The sequence below is a fragment of the Marmota flaviventris genome, chromosome 9 (genome assembly GCF_047511675.1).
Source record: "Marmota flaviventris isolate mMarFla1 chromosome 9, mMarFla1.hap1, whole genome shotgun sequence".
Classification (NCBI taxonomy): Eukaryota; Metazoa; Chordata; class Mammalia; order Rodentia; family Sciuridae; genus Marmota; species Marmota flaviventris.
The window spans coordinates 49,881,788-49,901,655 of NC_092506.1; the positions used below are offsets into that span (position 1 = coordinate 49,881,788).

The 19,868-nt window shown below is 32.8% G+C and overlaps 1 protein-coding gene across 4 annotated transcripts in view; it reads left to right on the forward strand.

The window, feature by feature from the left end:
* The window catches only part of Btbd10 (BTB domain containing 10), a 59,957-nt gene that overhangs the window by 35,870 nt on the left and 4,219 nt on the right, over window positions 1–19,868 (forward strand). For all 4 annotated transcript variants that reach the window (XM_071616381.1, XM_027942401.2, XM_027942400.2 and 1 more), the window contains 6 exons: window positions 3,637–3,833; window positions 5,913–6,198; window positions 8,596–8,698; window positions 10,158–10,278; window positions 14,754–14,951; window positions 17,750–17,860. In XM_071616381.1, coding sequence (XP_071472482.1) covers window positions 3,637–3,833; window positions 5,913–6,198; window positions 8,596–8,698; window positions 10,158–10,278; window positions 14,754–14,951; window positions 17,750–17,860 — 1,016 coding nt within the window. The remainder of the gene's footprint in view (window positions 1–3,636; window positions 3,834–5,912; window positions 6,199–8,595; window positions 8,699–10,157; window positions 10,279–14,753; window positions 14,952–17,749; window positions 17,861–19,868) is intronic.

The window sequence follows — 19,868 nt, forward strand, 5'->3', positions numbered from 1 at the left end:
ACTTCTAATTTTTGTTTGGATACTGTACATTGTGAATTTTACCTTCTTTGGGTGTTTGATATTTCTTATTTTTATAAATATTCTTGAGCTTTGTTTAGTATTCATTTGTTTGGAAGCAGCTGGGTTCTTCTAGTCTTGCTGTTAACTTGAAGGGTGACTGGATCAGTGCTCAGTCTAGGTTTAATTATTTCTCATTTCAGAAGTAAGACTTTACTGATTCTTTCTCTAATTCCTTATAAATTATGAGGTTCTTAAGTCTGACTTGTGGGGACAAGTCCTGGTCCTTCATGAGTGCTGGACATTTTTTCTTCTAATTCTTTATCTTTTCCTGGCCTCTGGTCCTTTTCTCACATGTATGTTCTGACTAGTATTCAACTCAGTACTCAAGGAGAATTCTGTAGATCTCCAAGGTTTTCCCTCTCTTCTGCTCTCCCCTCTCTAGTATTCTTTTTTGAGAACTCTAGCCACTATTATTTTTTTTAAATTTGTTTTAATAAGTTACACATGACAGTACAATGACCTTGACATTCATACATTTGAATCAGATGGGATATAATTTCTCATTTTTCTGAGTGTACAGGTTGCAGAATCACATTGGTCACGCAGTCACCTGTATACACACAGCAGTAATAATGTCTATTCTGCTGTCCTTCCTTTCCCCCTTCCCTCCCCTCCCATCACTTCTCTCTACCCAATCTAATGTGACACACTTCTTTTTTTTTTTCCTCACATTATTATACATGTATTTTGTATAACGATGAGGGTCTCCTTCCATCTTCCATGCAATTCCCATTCTCCCTCCCTTTCCCTCCCATCTCTCTTCCCTATCTAGAGGTAATCATCTTCTAATGCTCTTCCTCCCTACTCCATCTTGAGTCACTCCCTTTATATCAGAGAAGACATTCGGCATTTGTTTTTGGGGGGGATTTCTAGCCACCTGTTATTATCTCAACAGCTTAGTTCCATATCTTTAACTCAGAGTTTCCCTGGTTTTGCTTAGTTTTTCTCTCAGTTTATTCTGGAAACTCTAAAGATACTAAGTGTGGATAATTGCTAGTCTTATTTCATTTGCTTTCTTTCAGGGGATTACCACCCTTCATTGCCTGATGTACTGTTTTGCAAATCATTGTTTAATATGTTCTCTCTGTTGGAGTTGTCTCAGACAGAAGAGTAAATATCATCTTGTTGTTCTGTCTTGGCTAGAAGCAGATGTTGGTGATGAACCACTTTTCATTTCCTTACCTGTACTCAATTCACATGTCTCAAACTCTCTTAAATGCAGCCTGAAGCAGAGCTGTCCCCTTTAAACTTGCTTGTCCTCATTTTTCTTTTTCACATATTAATTATTTTGCCTTTAGAGTACTCTCCTGATCTAAAATTATTTAATTAGAGGAGGGCATAATTAGTCTTCTGTGACATCTGGTTTTGAAGGACTAGTTCAGAGTATATTCCATTTGGGAATGAAAACAAAAGATGGAAGTGTATTATGACAACGTTTGCATTCATCTAAGATCTAAGCAGTAGAAAGAAGTCAGTATTTCAGCAGAATGCTTAGCAGCATCTTTTAGCTACAAAGATGTTTGGTGGAAGTGCTCTTCAGTTAATTAGTTTACTAGACCTTACTTATTCTAAACATTTAGCCTACATTTGCCCTAGCCATAATTGTCTGGGTATCTTGTCTATTAAATTGTCAGACTCACATTTAGGAAATATGCTTTCTTAGTTGAAAGTGATTAAAACTTAGCAGTTAGAATAATTTGAAGAGTTTTTTTTTTTTTTCAAAATACACTTCGCTTCTATTGCCATTGATTTCATTTCTTTTTCATACTTTAGAAAGTGAGCTGGAAATTCCAGTGTTAAACACAAATGTGGCAGAATCTTTTGGTTTGTTCCATTTGAAGAAAAACATTTTTTCCTAGTATTTTTGTTTTCTCTAGAAAGAAAGGAGGAGTAGATTTTTTTTTTTCCTTTAGATCTATGAGAGAGAACTCCATAGAGTTGCCTAGAAGTAACCTGCACGGTAAATAAGTCAGCCCTATCTCCTATGCTTGTAATCAGTGTTATAGCAGGATGATAATTGATTTTCATACTACAAACCACTAAAATAATGAAAAATGTTATAGTTCACAAATCAACAAGAAATGACCCTGAAACACTGAAGTATTTAAAAAACTTTCTGAATATATAAGAAGATTAAAGTTTTAACTAGTGTGATTTTGGTGTGGAAGAAATAGTATAATATGGAGGGGGTGCTGGAACGAATCAAAGGCTTAGGTTATAGTGCTATTAGTATTTACTAAATACTGTGTGACCTAAGAAATCTTGCAATTTTGAACTTTATTTTGCTCATCTTTTATAACCAAACAAATTAGCATTTGAGAGGTGATTATATCATGGCAGGTACCTTGCTGGTCTACTCACTACACTTTGATCTTCCTATTAGCATTAGAAAGTGAATAGGATCTACATTTTATAGATGAGGAGCCTAAGTTTTGAGAGTATTAAGTAATACTAAATGTCAAGCAACTATAGAATTAAAGGACAATTTTAATTCTAAGTATTACTCTAAAACCATGAAATTACTTCTGTTTCTTAAATATACCTCAATATTTTAAAACTATCATAATATGACAAATTTCCAAATGACCCTATGTCTGGTTCTTTCATTTTTATTACCCGTATTACATTCTGATTATTAAAATATTATCTGTTTATCAGGGCCTGGTATACCTAGTGACTAACTCAAATCTACAGCAATGACTTTTTCCTTTGAGACCCTAAAGCATTTATTGTCTTTCCTCTAGTAGTTTTATATTTGGGATTTATATGGTACATTTACATTTAGAAGTTGGGGTAACTTTTGAATTGATTAAATTTTACATATTTACATATTACCACTAAACTTAGATTGTAAGCCCCAGAGGAAGCTATTGTTTCTATTGGCATTTAACATAGGATTGTGCCTGTAGTACATATAATTTAACAGATGATTGTGTGAATGAACTCTGATAACTATTTTAGTTAACAGTTTCAGTTTTTGTCTGGTATAGATGTACTTCTGTATAAAGAGGTTTTAAAATTTTAAAAATTCTATGATTTTATATAATTAATATAGTTAAATTTTTCAGAGAAATGCTTTTCAAAACATTTTTCTAATCATAGTGTTTGAAAGATATCTCAAAGTGAGTTACTTGAAATTAGTATTTGATGACTTATTTTATTTGACAGGTGGTTACTTTGCCCCACACCTTTGGTTTTTTTTAAAGAGTGTCAGAAGCTGATGCTCTTCATCCCTTTTTCTCACAAACAAATCGAAAGAACGTGAGAATAATATTTAAATTATCTGGGTGACTTACTACTATTATTAGTTCTACTTCTAACTCAAAAGTCAGTTGACCTTTCTAAGTAGTTTTCTCATCTATAAAAAATTGTTTAATTATGTGATCACTACACACAATATTCTGGAGTTTATACATCCTGCAGGTTTGAGGTTAAATTAGATTTCACAATTGGAAAATAGCTTTTGATTTTTGCACTTAAAATATTAATGGCTACTTGTAAATTATATTCTCTTAAGCATTTTCTGCAATTTTTTTTTTTTGCTTTTATGGTCAATTTTCTTTTCTAACTTATCAGTACTCCCTCACGTGTGGCTAAAGGAGGAGTTGACCACACCAAAATGAGTCTGCATGGTGCTAGTGGTGGACATGAAAGATCAAGAGATAGACGAAGGTCAAGTGACAGATCACGAGATTCATCTCATGAAAGAGCAGAGTCTCAGCTCACTCCTTGTATTAGAAATGTTACTTCTCCAACACGGCAGCATCATGTTGGTATGTAAAAATCATCCAATCTTCTTAGCAGTTCTTAAAAACATGTATTTACCTTTTTAAAGTAGCAGTGAAATTGAATTGTGCCTAATACATAAGAGTAAAATTAGCTAGCTGCTTCTATTCATTTGTTTCTATTTTAGCTGAGCTTGATTCTTGCTATGAGAAAATAGCTTATCAGATGTAACTTAAAGGTGAGTTTGTTTTAAGAGTCTGGGACAGTCTTATAAAAAGTAATTTGAAAAGGCTTTGAAACTGAGATGTAGATTTTGCAAAAATTCAAGTTAATTTTTATCTTACAAGAAACAGCAGTGGTTTACAATAAAATAGTTGTAAATTATTGACAGGAATATCTGATTAATCATACTAACAAATAAAGGGAAAGAATAATTCTGATGGAGTTATTTTTTTCTGACTTTTGACAGTGTTTCAAATTTAGTAATAAAAAAAGAAGATGAAAGGAAAGTGTGAAGTGTTTTACATTCCTAGTAACTAGTTCAGGTCTTTTTCGTCCTTCCCACTCATTACTATAAATGAACATTATTCTTACAGGTAAATACATTGTGTGATTGTAAGGTACCAGTCTGAAGCAGGTGTACTTAACCAACATGAGCTTGCTGGTTTTCATTTTCCCCTAGGGAAGGGACAAATCAAATATTTTGACTATGGGTTGGGGATATAGCCTAGAGAATGGGCTATATCCCCTAGAGAATGGGACCCTAAGTTCAATTCCTAGTACCTGAAGTGGAGAAACATATTTGAGTAGAGCACCAGCTCAGAATGTGCAAGGTCCTAGGTTCTTTCCCCAGCACACATGCAGAAAATACTGTAACTGTATGAAATAGTTTGTGACAGTCTGTTTAAAATCAAATAATTTATGTTGGTGTCTAATTATACGGGAAATTATCAGTATCTAAATGGGTCCTTGGAGACAGACTATTACTTATAAGCTAAAATTAACAAATATAAATATGAATTGACAGTTTGTTGCATGCAGAATTCCATGTATGAGAGCAGGATAGCAGACTATAATAAATTGTTTTATTACTTTAACAAATTTTGCTTTTGGGATGCTTTCAGCATTGTGGAAACAGAAAATAAAAGGGAGGTGTGAGAGTATCTCTAGAGATATAGCAAACCTAATTATATAATCAGCAGTGCTGTACAGAGTGTTCTAAGTAGCCTGAGTCATAGAGGAATTTGGCAAAAGCTGATGAAACTGACGAGATGGAGGTACATTTTTAGGTCACCTTTAAAGTTTAGTGATGTAGCCTCTAAATAGAACTTCTAATAAAATCTTAGTTTTTATTTTCCCTTATATAATATTGGAGCATCTAAAGAAAATTTCCTGAATTTTAGTAATATTTTCTACTAACAATAGATGATATTTATGCATCTTATAAAATTTGTAGTACTGCTTTATTCAACAGAAGTACAAATGAGAAGAAAGCCCTATATCATCAGCTGCTAAGGCCACTTTATTTGATAGACATTGAAAATCGTTTGAAAAAATAAATGCTTCTTGCTGTCCTTAGTGAGTTTTTTATATTTTATATGAAATATAAAATATTGTTTTATATTTTTGTTTTGTGACATAAATTGTTGGTTTTAGAGTGCCCTTATTAACACTGAGATTTCAAAGTTTATGCTTTATGTTCTCAGAATAGTGTTATCTCTTTCAGTAATTAGAACAGCTTAAGTTGGTATTCTTATTAATTTTTTACTAACTTTCAGTGTGTGTGCTTATTGACTTCTAAGAATATTGGATCCTTGGCTTTCTATGTATTTTTAAGTGGAGTAATAATATGAAATTTACCTTAATTTTGATATTTTTCTGGGTCAACATTAGTCAGTAATACATACCTTTTAAAGGTCTTTAAATAAAGATTTTAGAAAACATTTTGATGGTTTATTTTTACTCCTGTGAAGTAAATGAATGTTTATTATATCCTTTGAAAATGTTATTTGAAATTTTAAAAATGTTATGATTTAAAACAACTTATCAAACACTTTAAAAGATTGTACAGATCTTGAATTTTTTGTAGACAATTGGCATAACTCTGTTTAATTTCTTTATTTCAGAACGAGAAAAAGATCATAGTTCCTCTCGTCCAAGCAGTCCTCGTCCTCAAAAAGCATCCCCAAATGGTTCCATTAGCAGTGCTGGGAATAGCAGCAGAAACAGTAGTCAGTCAAGTTCAGATGGTAGCTGTAAGACATCTGGGGAGATGGTGTTTGTATATGAAAATGCAAAAGAAGGAGCTCGGAATGTAAGGACATCAGAACGAGTGACACTAATAGTGGATAACACTAGATTTGTTGTAGACCCTTCCATTTTTACTGCACAGCCAAATACAATGTTGGGCAGGTTTGTATTTTTGTTCTTTATATTACTAATTATAAAGTACTTTCATAGCCATTATTTTAGTTTTCCATTTAAATTTTACAGTAATTCTCTGTTGGAGTGTAGCATTCCCATTTTATGGATGGAAGAACTATAAATTTGGAGGTTGTGACATAAATTGTTGGTTTTAGAGTACCCTTATTAATAGTGAGATTTCAAAGTTTATGCTTTATGTTCTCAGAATAGTGTTATCTCTTTCAGTAATTACAACAGCTTAAATTGGTATTCTTATTAATTTTTTACTAACTTTCAGTGTGTGCTTATTGACTTGTAAGAATATTGGATCCTTGGCTTTCTATGTTTTTTTTTTTTTTATTGTCCAAGTTAAAGTAGCCAGAACATGCTAGAGTAAAGCTCAAATTTGGCTTTATTTCTAAAGTTCTTTGTAGTACCAATAGAAATAGTAAACATATTAATTATTAAAGTGAGGATACTAAAAGACTGTTACAGATTAAGACCACGGATTGAATCTAACCAGGTGATTTTAGCAGTGCTTCCTGCACTAAGTTCCCAGATTCAACTACCAAGTAGAGGAGATATCAGCATTTTTTAAAGAAAAAGTCAGCATGAATTGTCAATTTGCTGTAGGTACTTGGCGGGGGGTGGTGGTGGGGAATTCTATTAAAAAGTATTCTTAGTAGAATGAAGGACTTAATAGTTATCTTCTAATTTGTGCTGGTACAGAATAACAGATTAAAGTTTGTAATTATGGGAACCTTAACCTAAGATATGAACAATATGGACTTCATTTTGGAGATGTCCAAAGTGAGCATCAAATGCTTTTTGAAGTAAAATCAATTATATTGTCAAAAATTAAAATAAAGGGGTATATGAGTGAAATAGAAGTTTACATGTGCTGAAACCATGTATTTTTCTAGTCTACTTATGTGATCTGTTAGTGTCTCAGAATATAGAATAAATGCTGGCATTGTGACATTGTGTACATTTGAGTAGCTAAATGTTTTCTCTTTATTGACACTAGACTTTATACCCATGAGGAAAAAATACCTTTATGTATTTCTAGTATCATAGGGAAACACCATTAATGGAAGCTATGAGGAAGATGACGTTATTAATTAAACTTTTATTTTTACATAAAATGTAAAACGGTAAAAAGAGATATTTAAAATTTTGCTTTAGCAGGTTTAAGATTTTAAGTGTTCTTACTGATTTGAAAAGAATAGCTTTCCCGTTTTGTAAAAAGTTCCAGCATTTGAGAAAATTCTATGACATTTGATTCTTGAAAGACTTTTTTTTTTTTTTGTTAAATCAGTGAAAGCTTCTTTTCATGTCAGTTGACTAAAGCATTTCTTTGGGGATGAAAATTAATATTCATGGGAACTGGAAAGCAGTTGGCATTCTTTTGGAAACTTTGAAATAAAAAGCTTTGTTCTCCCTGGATTTCTATGTTACAACAAAAGAGGAAGCCACTTAAATTAGGAAACTATTGAATAAAAACACTTAGGATCAACCATGTTTACATTGGGGATAGTGGTACCATTGAATTCAGAGGTTCGACTTTTCTTTAATCATGATTTTTAAGTTTTCTTAAGAGTACTACATTAAATTTTTCATCGCAAAGGACATATTTTGCAAATTGTCTTTTCTAAATAGATACTGTTAACAGGTGAACAATGTGACTTGAAAAAACATAAATCCATTCTATTTTTCTTTATAAAAACAATATTAAGAGCCTTATACTCATTTAAACTTTCCATTCTCTTCCTCATTTCTCCATTCTTGCCTATCCTAGCATTTGATTGCTTACTTTTCTATTGTAGATGCTAGTTTAAGAATGAGTTGGATCTCTTAAAGAAAGATTGATAAATAACCCAGCTTGCCTTCACATTCACTTTTCCCAGTTTAGCTTGTTGTATGTGCTACATTATAGCACCAGCTTTACAATGAAAACAGCTGTATAAGGAAAAACTTTGTTTCTTTTTTCTTTCTGGGGCATAAAAATTACCTTTTCTCATAAAATAATTGTTTGGGGATTTTTCCTCCTGAGAAGGAGTTGGAAAGTTCTTTAGCTTTTGAATTTTATCATGGAATTTTATTTTTACAGGGAATTTTTTTACTATTGATTCCTGTCATTTTGTGTGTGTGTGTGTGTGTTGCCAAGGATTGAACCCAGAACCTTGTATAAGCACTCTACCACTGAGCTATGTCCCCAGCACCCCACGTCAAAATAGTTTTCATATTACCTTCATGTAAAGTTTGCCAGAATAAATTGCTGATAATAAATTGTTGAATAATTTAATGCTTAAGTTATAATGTTATTTCATTTTTGTTCATGAAATTGATTTTCCTTTTTGAATTAAGTATCCTATTGGCACGCTTTTTAATTATTCACTATGATAGGATGTTTGGATCTGGCCGAGAACATAACTTTACACGTCCCAATGAGAAGGGAGAGTATGAAGTGGCAGAAGGAATTGGTTCCACTGTATTTCGAGCTATTCTGGTGAGTATTTGTTTTTAATATGTATTGACTTCGTCATAAGACCCCTCCTCAGCAGGTATTTAGATTGGAAATAATGGAAATAAAGTTCTATTTGGATATCTCTTTGAAAAGTATATATTGTTTTTCTTAAATACTACCTAATTCAAGTTTTCTTTAGCACATGAACAGAATGTAAAAAATTTTATGACCATAGGAAGATAAAAATAGGAAGATTTATCTTTTAGGTGTACATAGGCAGTTTTTTAAGTATTCAGTACTGATGTTTCTGGAGTCACACTATTTATTCCCTCTTAAATATGGCAAGTCAGTTATTTTGCTGAGAATGAGTATGGCATTTGAAATATCATATTTATTGCCCCAAACTAACAATGTGTAAACATACAAATGTATAAAAATTATCTCCAAAATGTATTTGTTAGCATCTTTTGTTTTAAACCTTTTTTTCTTTTTTTATGTTTTAACCTTTGTTTTGAGGAATATTTAAATTTAACATAGAGTCCTACTTATAATTTCAATTTATTGATAAAGATTTGATTTATAAAGTGTAACACTTTGTAAAATATAATTTCCTTACATAATTTTGGGGGAAAAGGGAAGGGAGGATCCTGTGATAAAATGCTAACATTCTTGATCAGGTTATTGGTACTTGGACAAGTACCAGAAGATATTTTGCTTCTATTGACACAGCAACTTTAGAAATTATGTTACTAGTTATTGTGCTTCTGAACCTCAGAAATCTTGAGATAAGTCTTAATTTGGAGGGGAGGTTCATTTTCAGCTCTCTAAACTTACATTTGACCTGCTATAAAGTTGGCATTAAGAATTTTTTTATCACAGCTGTAGAATAACTTATCTGTTCCAGTGCCTAACACCTAACAACTTTTAAAGTAGATTTTGGAGATAATTGGTATTGTTTGTAATAATATGGAAACATCAAAGGATATTATTTAGAAGACTCTCTAATTGTGCACTTTGTTTTATATACATTAATACTTGGATAAGACCTTGCAGTTCTTAACTAAAACCCCTAAATTTTGTTCAATTTTCTAGTAATTATTTAAGGTAATTTCCTTACTTTTTACAAAGAGTTTAAAATTTTATGGTAGTTGTATATAAAAAAAGTAAGTACCAAGAGGAAAATACATATGAACTGGTAAGATATAGTAAAAAGTAGAGATGAATAAGATAATGGTGAGACCTAGGTTCTAATATCTGACAGACATCTGCTATTGGGTAATTGTATGACTAGATAATTTTTACCTAAAAAATGGGTAAAATAAAAAATGAATTGTGTGGTGAACCAAGGTCCCACATGGCTTTAAAAATTCCATAATAAAGAAATACCAGACTCCACTGTTTTTGAAAATGCTACCAACAGCCCACCCTTAACAAGTTTTGGCTATTTTGTGCTCCATATATTTTATTCATTTTTTTTTTTTTTACTTTTTCTTTTTTTCAGGATTACTATAAGACAGGAATAATCCGTTGTCCTGATGGCATATCTATTCCTGAGCTGAGAGAAGCTTGTGATTATCTTTGTATTTCTTTTGAATATAGTACTATTAAATGTAGAGATCTCAGTAAGTATGATGTTTTCTGTGTAAGTGATTTGTAGAATTATTTTAGATTGACATGCAAAGTCTGAAAGTTTGCAGTTTACTTAGTTAGACTTTCAATATTTGTTTAATTGAATTATAAAGCATTTTGGCTTCAAATGAAGATTATTTATGGAAGTCTGCAGAGTTCTGGATGATATCTTTGTATAACTTTCCAGAATTTTTTTCAACTTTAATAATTTAATTTTTTTAAAAATGAACTTTCCTAGATTTCCCCCTTGATAGTTTGGGAGCCTTGGTTTGGTCAAGTGTGATTTGGCTTCGTTCCTCAGATCACATTATCTAAGTTTATAATTTTTTGTATTACTATATGAGAAATATCCTGAGTACTGTGGAAATTATGAATAATTTGCATAAACAGTACTTGTTACTACAAATCATAGATCGAATCCCTATACTTCAGGTATATGTAATGTTAAAGTAAATTTATCGAGGAACTTCAAACAGTCTCCGAGCAGGGCCTTAGAACTTGGGATCCCAACTTTTGATTGGTGATCATCTCTGTATCACCTGTTGTTACACTGTGCCTGAGAAAAGAGGTGACATACATTAAAAAAGTTAAAATAGTGTATAGAAGTATCAATTTTTCCTTGGATTTTAAGTGGTCAGAGAAATTTCAGAAGGGGGAAGTCATGGGTTAGAGGGGCTTGGGAAGAGTTCAGAGGAGACAGGAATGAATAGGAATAGTTTAGAGTCAGGAAGTTTATCCAAGAGCTTGAGTTTTTTAAGTAAAGACATAACAAGTGTATTTTGGGAATAACCTAGTTGAAGGGAAACTTTATATTAGGATCAGGAGATGGGGGAGTAAATAGATGAGCCAGATTTTGGAAGGTCTTTAAATACCAAACTAATGCTGTTAACTTTTTTTCTGTATGCAGTTGGGGAGCTATTTAAAAAGCTTTGTGCATGTGGTTTATAGCCTTGTACTAGCCCCATATATACGATTCTCTTTATTTCATTACCTAAGCTCAGCCCTACTTGGCAGGGTGGTATTATTATACCTTCTCAGAGACTCATGTGTCTAAACCTCTATGAAGGATAAACTTTCAAGGCACCTACTTTAAATATTTATATTTATATACTTAAATATGTCCTAAGTATGGTATTATTTTTGCCAAACTTTCTTTAGTCTCCATAAAAATATTGATAGGTAGGATAAAGAAATAGGTCTGTCTCTGAATCCATTTTTCTACAAATGATACTTGAAAATTTAAAGTCAAGTAGTTGGATAGTTGGAGCATACAGTTATAAATTTGAACAAAGTTATTATTTCTTCATGTCTCAAAAAATGGTTTTAGTTGAAATCATGAGCATTATAATTCCTTAATTTCAAGATTTATGTCTTTTATTATTCATGGGATCATTTTAATTAACCTTCATGATTAGATGTTGAATCTCAGTGACATCTGAATAAAAAATAAGCATTAGAATTTCTTACAGATTGTATGAATTTTAATTATGCAGTCTGTTGGACATAGTTTATTTTATCATCACCATTAAGTATCTTTTATTTGTTATGAAATTAAAGATAGGAATCATTTTGTAAGCCAGGTGTTGTGGTGCACGCCTATAATCCCACCGGTCAGAGGAAGATCACAAGTTCAAGACCAGCCTCAGAAACTTGGAGAGGCTCTGAGCAAGTTAGCAAGACCCTGTTTAAATAAAAAATAAAACAGGCTGGGGATATGGCTCAGTGGTTAAGTGCCCTTGGGTTCAATCCCTGGTACCCCTGCAAAAAAAAATTTTTTTTGATTTTTTTAATAAAAAAATATGTAATGTGTTTCTCCTAGACTTATAGCTTTTAAATAATATAGTTGTTTCTAGATCACTCTAACGTGTTACTAAATATTTAGAGGTCCTCAAAGACCTTATTTTAAAAATAAAACTATAGGACTTGAAGAGATTAGAAGTGGTCTTGTAAAAATGTAAAAGAATACTGCAGATGTAGATCTGAATGTAAAATTTTTTTTCTGCGAATATGTGTCTTTGCTGAATATTTAGGATGGTTCTTTGCACTAAAATATCTAGGCTTGTCTCTTAAGAATTTATACAGGTACTGACTGTTCATTGAATAGAGAGACTTGGGTTTCTTAAGAAGTTACTTAAAATTTTCTTTCTTAGTTCTCTCTTCTTTAAATGGAAACATTTGAATTGACACAGTTGCTGGGAAGATTAAATGAATAGTCCTGAAATACAATATTAAGTAAGAGTTTGTTTTTAAGAAAAAGGACATCAAGAATAGAAAATAAGGAGAAGAAATATTAACAGATTATATTGTACATACTATAATATTTCCACATGGAACTTATTGTGAATGTTAATATTAGTAAATATCCTTTAATAACTTGTTTAATGCTTGTATAGTAATTAGTTATTCATTCTGTGTTTTTATTGAGTACTCACTTTACACCAGGTATTAGGTACATAAGAGGCAACAATTAAAAAAAAAATGCCTGCTTATAGTGTAGTATAGAAGACCAACAAATCAATTGACATTAGAGAAAAAATAGGGTGCTAAGTGAGCCCATAGAGGCTGTACCTAACTCAAATAATGGTGATTAGAGAAGCTTGTCGGAGAATAAAGGAGAGGAAGTTTGTTCTAGGCAGAAGAAATGGCATATTTAGAGGCAAGAAAGTTGGTACAGAGAGGAGCTGACTTCTCAGTCTTCTGTCTTAGAACTAACCATAGACCATAGAAAATCTATGGTAATTGGTAGCTTCTGACCGGGCATCAGAGTTCATATTCTCTTTCTAGGCAAGCACTATCATCCAGAAGCTTTGAGAACCAGAGTTGAACTCTATATGAACTTTTTAGGAAAAGTGTTGAAGACGTAGGGCTAAAAGAAATTTAAAAATACCATGTCCTTGGTTGATAAAAAGATGTAAAATGAAATTTAAAGTCTGAATAAGGTACCAATTCAGTAAGCGCAAGAAGAAAGGCATTATTATCATATAGAAGGCAATGGGATTTCAACCAAAGACTAAAACACTGAAGTTACATCCAAGCCCTTTGTGTATGTGTGCATATGCACTCTATCATCACCAAACTACATACCTAGTCCTGTCCGAGCCTATTGCAAAAGGGAGATCAGAAGCAGAGACTGTCTTGAGTCATTGAGATGCAGAGATGGAATTTGCTTATCCTTTCTCTCCTTATCTTGCTCCCTTTTTCTGCAGCCTTCACTCTCTGTTTTTCGTTTGTGGCAATAGACTAGTTTGAATTTGAGAACAGAGCCTACACCTTTTTGACTTCGTGTTCGTAGTGCCTGGAACATAGTGAGGACTTAATAAACTTATTTGCTGAATTCATAAGGGTTTTATTATCTCTTGCATTTTTTTTTTAGTTGTTAATAGGCTTTATTTATTTATATGCAGTGCCGAGAATAGAACCCAGTGCCTCACACATGCTAGGCAAGCTACCACTGAGCCAAAACCCCAACCCCTCTCTTGCATTTTTTAAAAAAATATTTATTTTTTAGTTGTAGTTGGATACAATACCTTTATTTTATTTATTTTTTTACAGGGTGTTGAGGATTGAACCCAAGGCGTCAAACATGCTAGGCAAGCGCTCTACCGCTAAGCCATTACCCCAGCCCCTCTCTTGCATTTTTCAGAACCCTATTATGGTATCTTTAGTCTTTCCCTTTATCTATATTATAATTGTCAGGCTCAAACATACTCATGTCTATTCTGGATATTTTAAAAATTATGTTTTCCTTTAGAATTCTCTGAAGTTAATTTTTTAAAGAATTAACATATTTACTGTATTAACTCCTATTCCAAATGATCTCTGTTCATTTATTTATACTTTTAGGTCCTTTTGATAGTTTTATTATTTTCTTCATATAGTTTATGCTATAATTTTATTAAGTTTATTCTTTGATGTTTTTGTTATATGTAAAATACATTTACATTTTTAAAACACTAACATATATGAAAGTTACTAAATTTCATACATTTGTATTGAGCCACTCAGTTAGTTGCTAATAGTCTTTCAGTTGATCTCATGTATTCTTAGTAATTGACCCTGTCATAAGTAATAGTTTTTTGTTTTTGTCATGTTGAATTGGCTAGAAGATGTGGAACAATATTGAGTTTATTGGTGTTTCTTTTATCCCTGTCTTTAAAACATTTCCTCTAAGTTGTACTGATCAGTCATCCATTTCTTTTTGACCCTTCTTTTGGCTCTTAGACAACCTTTTAGCTTTCTGCTTATCATTCTCTCACTTGCTCCCTCATCCTTCATCTAATGAATGTGGTTGTTCTCTTTTGTTAGCTACCTTTTCTTCCATTTTCTATATGAACTTTTTAAAAACTAATATATTATCTGAAGGGTTCCAAAGTACTTGCTGATCTATTCTGGTGTTTTATTTGTGTTTTGCTTCTTTTTCTTATCAGTCATCCAAAAAATCAAGATACTATTGTGGGTTTCATTTCAGGTGCCCTGATGCATGAGTTATCAAATGATGGTGCTCGTAGACAATTTGAATTTTATTTGGAAGAAATGATCCTCCCTCTTATGGTAGCTAGTGCTCAGAGTGGGGAACGAGAATGCCATATAGTGGTGCTTACAGATGATGATGTAGTTGATTGGGATGAGGAGTATCCACCACAGATGGGAGAAGAATATTCACAAAGTAAGTATTGTGGTATGCTTTCTTTCTCCTAAGTCAGCATTATATCTTTATCTTTTATAATATTAATCCAAGGGCAGGTTTTGTAAAGCAAGTACATTGAACTCTTACCATATACCAGGGATCAGCAAACTAGCCTGTGGGTCAAATTCAGCCTGTTGCCTGTTTTTATAAATAAAGTTTATATGTGTTGCCTATGGCTGCTTTCATGCTATCATGGTAGAGTTGAGTAGCTGCAACAGAGACTGCATGGCTCGCAAAGCCCAAAGTATTTACTATCTGGCCCTATACAGAAAACTGTGCCTATCTGTCATGGACAGAAGTAGTTTGCTATTTGTGGATCATCTGAGGCTAACTAAATTCCAGATGTTCTGTTTTAAATATTCTGTGTTCCTGGAAGATATAGTGGCCCTTCAGAAGATTTTGTGGAAATGAGTTCTTCAGGTGTTTCTAACCAAAACAGCATATCTTGATCAACATTGACTTTTTTTCTTATTTTACTTATAAAGTTTTGTGGTTAGAGTCATTCAGGTTTTTTTTTTTTGTAAGTTTTTGTTGTTGTTGTTTGTTTTGATGAGCTTAGTATTAGCTTTTTTGAGTATGTATAGATGGAGAAGAGTTGAAGAAATGGCTAACCTTCAAGAAGCTTAGTAAAATGGCCCAGCTCCTTGTTCTCTAGTCTGTTAACTCAGTAAGGGTTAGTTTAAGTAAAAAGTACAGGATTATAGAAAGTACCAAAATCCTTAATCTCAGATTTTTCCATTGTACATACCCTTTTCTAAAAACAAGCTGACTCCAAATGGTATTCTTACTTACTTCTTTTTTTATGGGGGCTGAAGGGCTACTAGAAATTTAACCCAGGAGGAATTCACCTTTGAACTACATCCCTAGCCCTTTTTATTTTCATTTTGAAACAGGGTTTCACTAAGTTGTTTAGGGCCTCATTAAATTGCTAAGGCTGAACTTGAACTTGTAGTCTTCCTGTCTGGGCCTCCTGGGCTCAGACAGGATTACAATGTATGCCACTGCTCGGGACTTTGTTGACTACTACTACTACTACTACTACTACTTCTACTTCTTCTTTTTTTTTTTTTTTAAAGTTGGATACAATACCTTTACTTTATTTATTTATGTGGTGCTAAGTATTGATCCCAGTGTGCCCCATACATGCAAGGCAAGTGCTCTACCACTGAGCCACAACCCCAGCCCCTTTGTTGAGTTTTTTTTTTATATATATATATTTTTCTTTTAGAGAGAGAGAGAGAGAGAATTTTTTTAATATTTATTTTTTAGTTTTCAGTGGACACACATCTTTATTTTATTTGTATGTGGTGCTGAGGATCGAACCCAGCGCCCTGCGCATGCCAGGTGAGCGCGATACCGCTTGAGCCACATCCCCAGCCCTGTTAACTTCTTAAAAAGATTTTTCTAAAGATGTTTTTAACATACTTTTGAGTTGACACTGACATAGTTTCTTTACATGATGAATTTAAATGAGTGTTTTGGTTCTTTTGTGGATAGGTATAATAGGCATTTCTGTTGCTGCTTCCTCAGTCTTAGGTGCTTTCCTGATAGTGGTTTTCTCTAAATAATATGTGGAACAAAAAATTGAACATAACAGATGAAAATGAAAGATTACCAGAAATCAAAGAAATATAGAACCAGCCTTTTCTTTTCCATTGTTAAACTTTCTATTTCAACATTTTTTTTGTTTTCCTGTATTTTTTTAAGCTTTGAAGTTTACAAGGACTGAAAACATTTTTACTTAATTTGTCTAAGTATATTTGATTTTGTGCCGCCTGTGTTCTACCCTGAAGAAGATACATTTGAGGAGATAGAGATAGCCTTTCCAGCCTGATTCCTAAATGTAATTTTATCCTTTGTGAGATGTCAAAAAATCTTTATCTAAAAATAACAGTAATCTTAAGGATTTAGTAATAATCACAGGTTTGTCCCATGAATAGAATTCATGTATGTATTTTCCTTTATTAGCTCTTAAACCAGCATGTTTGGTTTGTGAGTGTGTCTTTCTTCTTTTGATAAAACCTTTGCAGTTCACCTTTTAAGGGAGATAACTCCACCTGAAAGAGAGAAGGCGAGGAAGGTCCATCAGTCTAACTCCCTGAAGTTCCCAGCCCATTTGGAAGACTCAACATGTTGTCAGTGGAATGTCTGTCCTTTGCAAAACCAGTTTGCTCTAAACAGACTAACCTTGGCAGAACATGCTCGAATCTGTCATTTTTAACATCAGTATTATTAAGTGGGGCTATTCGCCTGAATGGAAAACAGTTTGTGGGGAGGGTCTTTGTCTTTTGGGGAGTTATTAATAGTTGCTCAATCCATGAAATGTGAAATTTATCTGTTTTGTACTCTTTGACTAGGCATTTTTTTCCCTCTTCAGACTAGCCCTTGAAGGCATCTAGCAAAGTCCTTTACTTTGCCTACTCAATAATGATGTATGTATTGATATCTTCTTTTGGTTCTCTTATTTGAAACTTAGGGCAGATCCCATACCAATAACTGTGTATGTGATGTATCTTTCAGAAGGAGATTCTTCCTATGGATTGGGTTATCTGATTGGTTATCAAAGCTTTTCTTGTTTCCACTTATGTAGACATTTGCTTCTACATTAACTGTACTGAATATTGTTCTGTCATGTTGGCTAGTCATGCTTTGGCATTAGTGCATCCAGTCTTTGGGTTTTTAGGGCTATCAGGCCTGTTTGATGATTAAGATAAATTTAAGTTCATTTCTAAGTATATTGATTTTAACATAAAATATTTGTCTTTTTTTTGTTTCAGTTATTTATAGCACAAAATTATATAGATTTTTCAAGTACATTGAAAACAGAGATGTGGCCAAATCAGTTTTAAAGGAGAGGGGTCTTAAGAAGATTAGATTGGGAATTGAAGGTAAGTCATTTTCATTATTTTATATTAATTTTTTTTAATTGTATCCTGTTTAGAATATAGTCTGAATAGTTTAAGAAAAAATTCAGCAACTAATTACAGATTGCTATGGAAAGAGATAAATAACAGAACTACATAACTTTCTTTTAAGAAGACCAATAGAAGGCCATTAGATATTATTCATAAGATTACCTAATGATATAGTGATATGATTTTTCTTTTCTGCCACAGTGTGTTCTAATTCACTTTTGAAAAAGTGAATTTGACAAATCCATGTGGTGTGTGTGGGCATGCTTGTGTGTACATTCCCATAACATCAATAGGGTTGCTTATCTAGTGGTGATCCTTGAAGCCAAATAGAATTAAAAACCACTTTTGAAAATTTTTTTAGAAACAGTAATACTAGTAGCTTACTGTCATCTTAAGGTATAATAGCTTATTTTTAAGTTAAATGCAAATTACAAAACTTCTTTCATTTTATTTAAATGTGTTTATATATCTTTTTATTTTATGGTTTAAATGAATTTTTCCATCTGCCTTATCAGATACTGCTTTTATTTAAAATATCCTTATTAAGAACAAATATCTTTCTTGTCATAACAAGATGTAGTCTAAATAGAAAAAAGTACTCCAGAATGAGATTACTTGTGTTCAAATCCCATGATTTAATTGCTATATGATCTTGGCTAATGCATTTAAACTCTGTGTCTCAGTTTCTTCATCTAAATTGGGAGCATTAGTATATACCCTTAAGGTTATTGTAAGGGTGAAATGAGTTAATACAAGAAGTACCTAAAACAGTAACTGGAATGAGGTAAGTTCACAGTGTGTTTGTAATATATTAGTATATATTAAGGACCTGATTGAGCTGCTGGAAATCACAGTAATAGGATGCTGAGATATGTGGAAAGAATGATGAGAAACAGGAGTTTTGTGGGAAGGGGAGGATACTCGGGCTTAAAAAGCAGTCGAATTGCTGAAAGTGATTCACTCATGCTTGTCTTCATCTGTCATTTTGCACTTAGCTGCCTGGTGTCAGAGCTGGAGAGAAGACAACTGAGAGCTACTTAATTAAGCTTAGGAGGAATAGGGAAGGCCTCTCTGAGGAGGAGACATTTGAGCTTAGGCCTGTGACAAGCATAGTTGTAGGCAAAGAAAACAGCAAGTGCAAAAGTATTGAGGTAGGAATGAGTGTAATGTATCTGAGGCGCAAAAACCACAAATATGACTCAAATAGTAAGTGAGGAAGAGCTTTGAAGAGATACAGTGGGTATGAATGTTGGTAGAAGTAATGTATGGTCAGAGGATACAGGTCTTGTGGGTCATAGTAAGTGTCTTAAGGCAAGGCTCCCAACCTTTCTGAGTATCATTTTCTGTATCAGTGTAATGGGTCTAATATCCTGTATATTTTAGAGGACTGTTGTGATGATCAAATGAGGTTTATTAGAAATGACTTTCTTCCCACTTTACTTTTATTTTTTGACTATTGCTATTTATAATTTAGAACCTCTGAAACCTTCTTGGAAGCTTTGATGCTTTCATAGTGATGAAAGTGCTCCTTAGAACAGTATACCATATAATAGTGTTTAGTCATGGGCTATGAGCTCCATGAGAGAAGTCTAGTTGCATATTGCACACCTATCATGTGGGCTAGTGCTTAGTGTGTAGGAGGGTCTCAGATAGTGAATAATTTATATAATAGCTACATGTAACTTAGATATTGAGAATGAGGACTTCTTTTTCTATCACAGTGGAAATTAAGAGTTTAGCTGGACAGTTGTAGGCAAAGAAAACAGCAAGTGCAAAAGTGTTGAGGTAGGAGTTAGCTTAATGTATCTGAGGTGCTAAACCCTTAAGTGAATTTTCATGTAGTTATAAGGACCTAGTGGCAAGTACTACTTATCATTAATCTTATTAAAATAAATTTAATAGTACATTATATGTGATGATAGTCCACTTATAAAAAATATTTTAGTATTTTTCTAAAAATAATTTTTCACCCAACAAAATG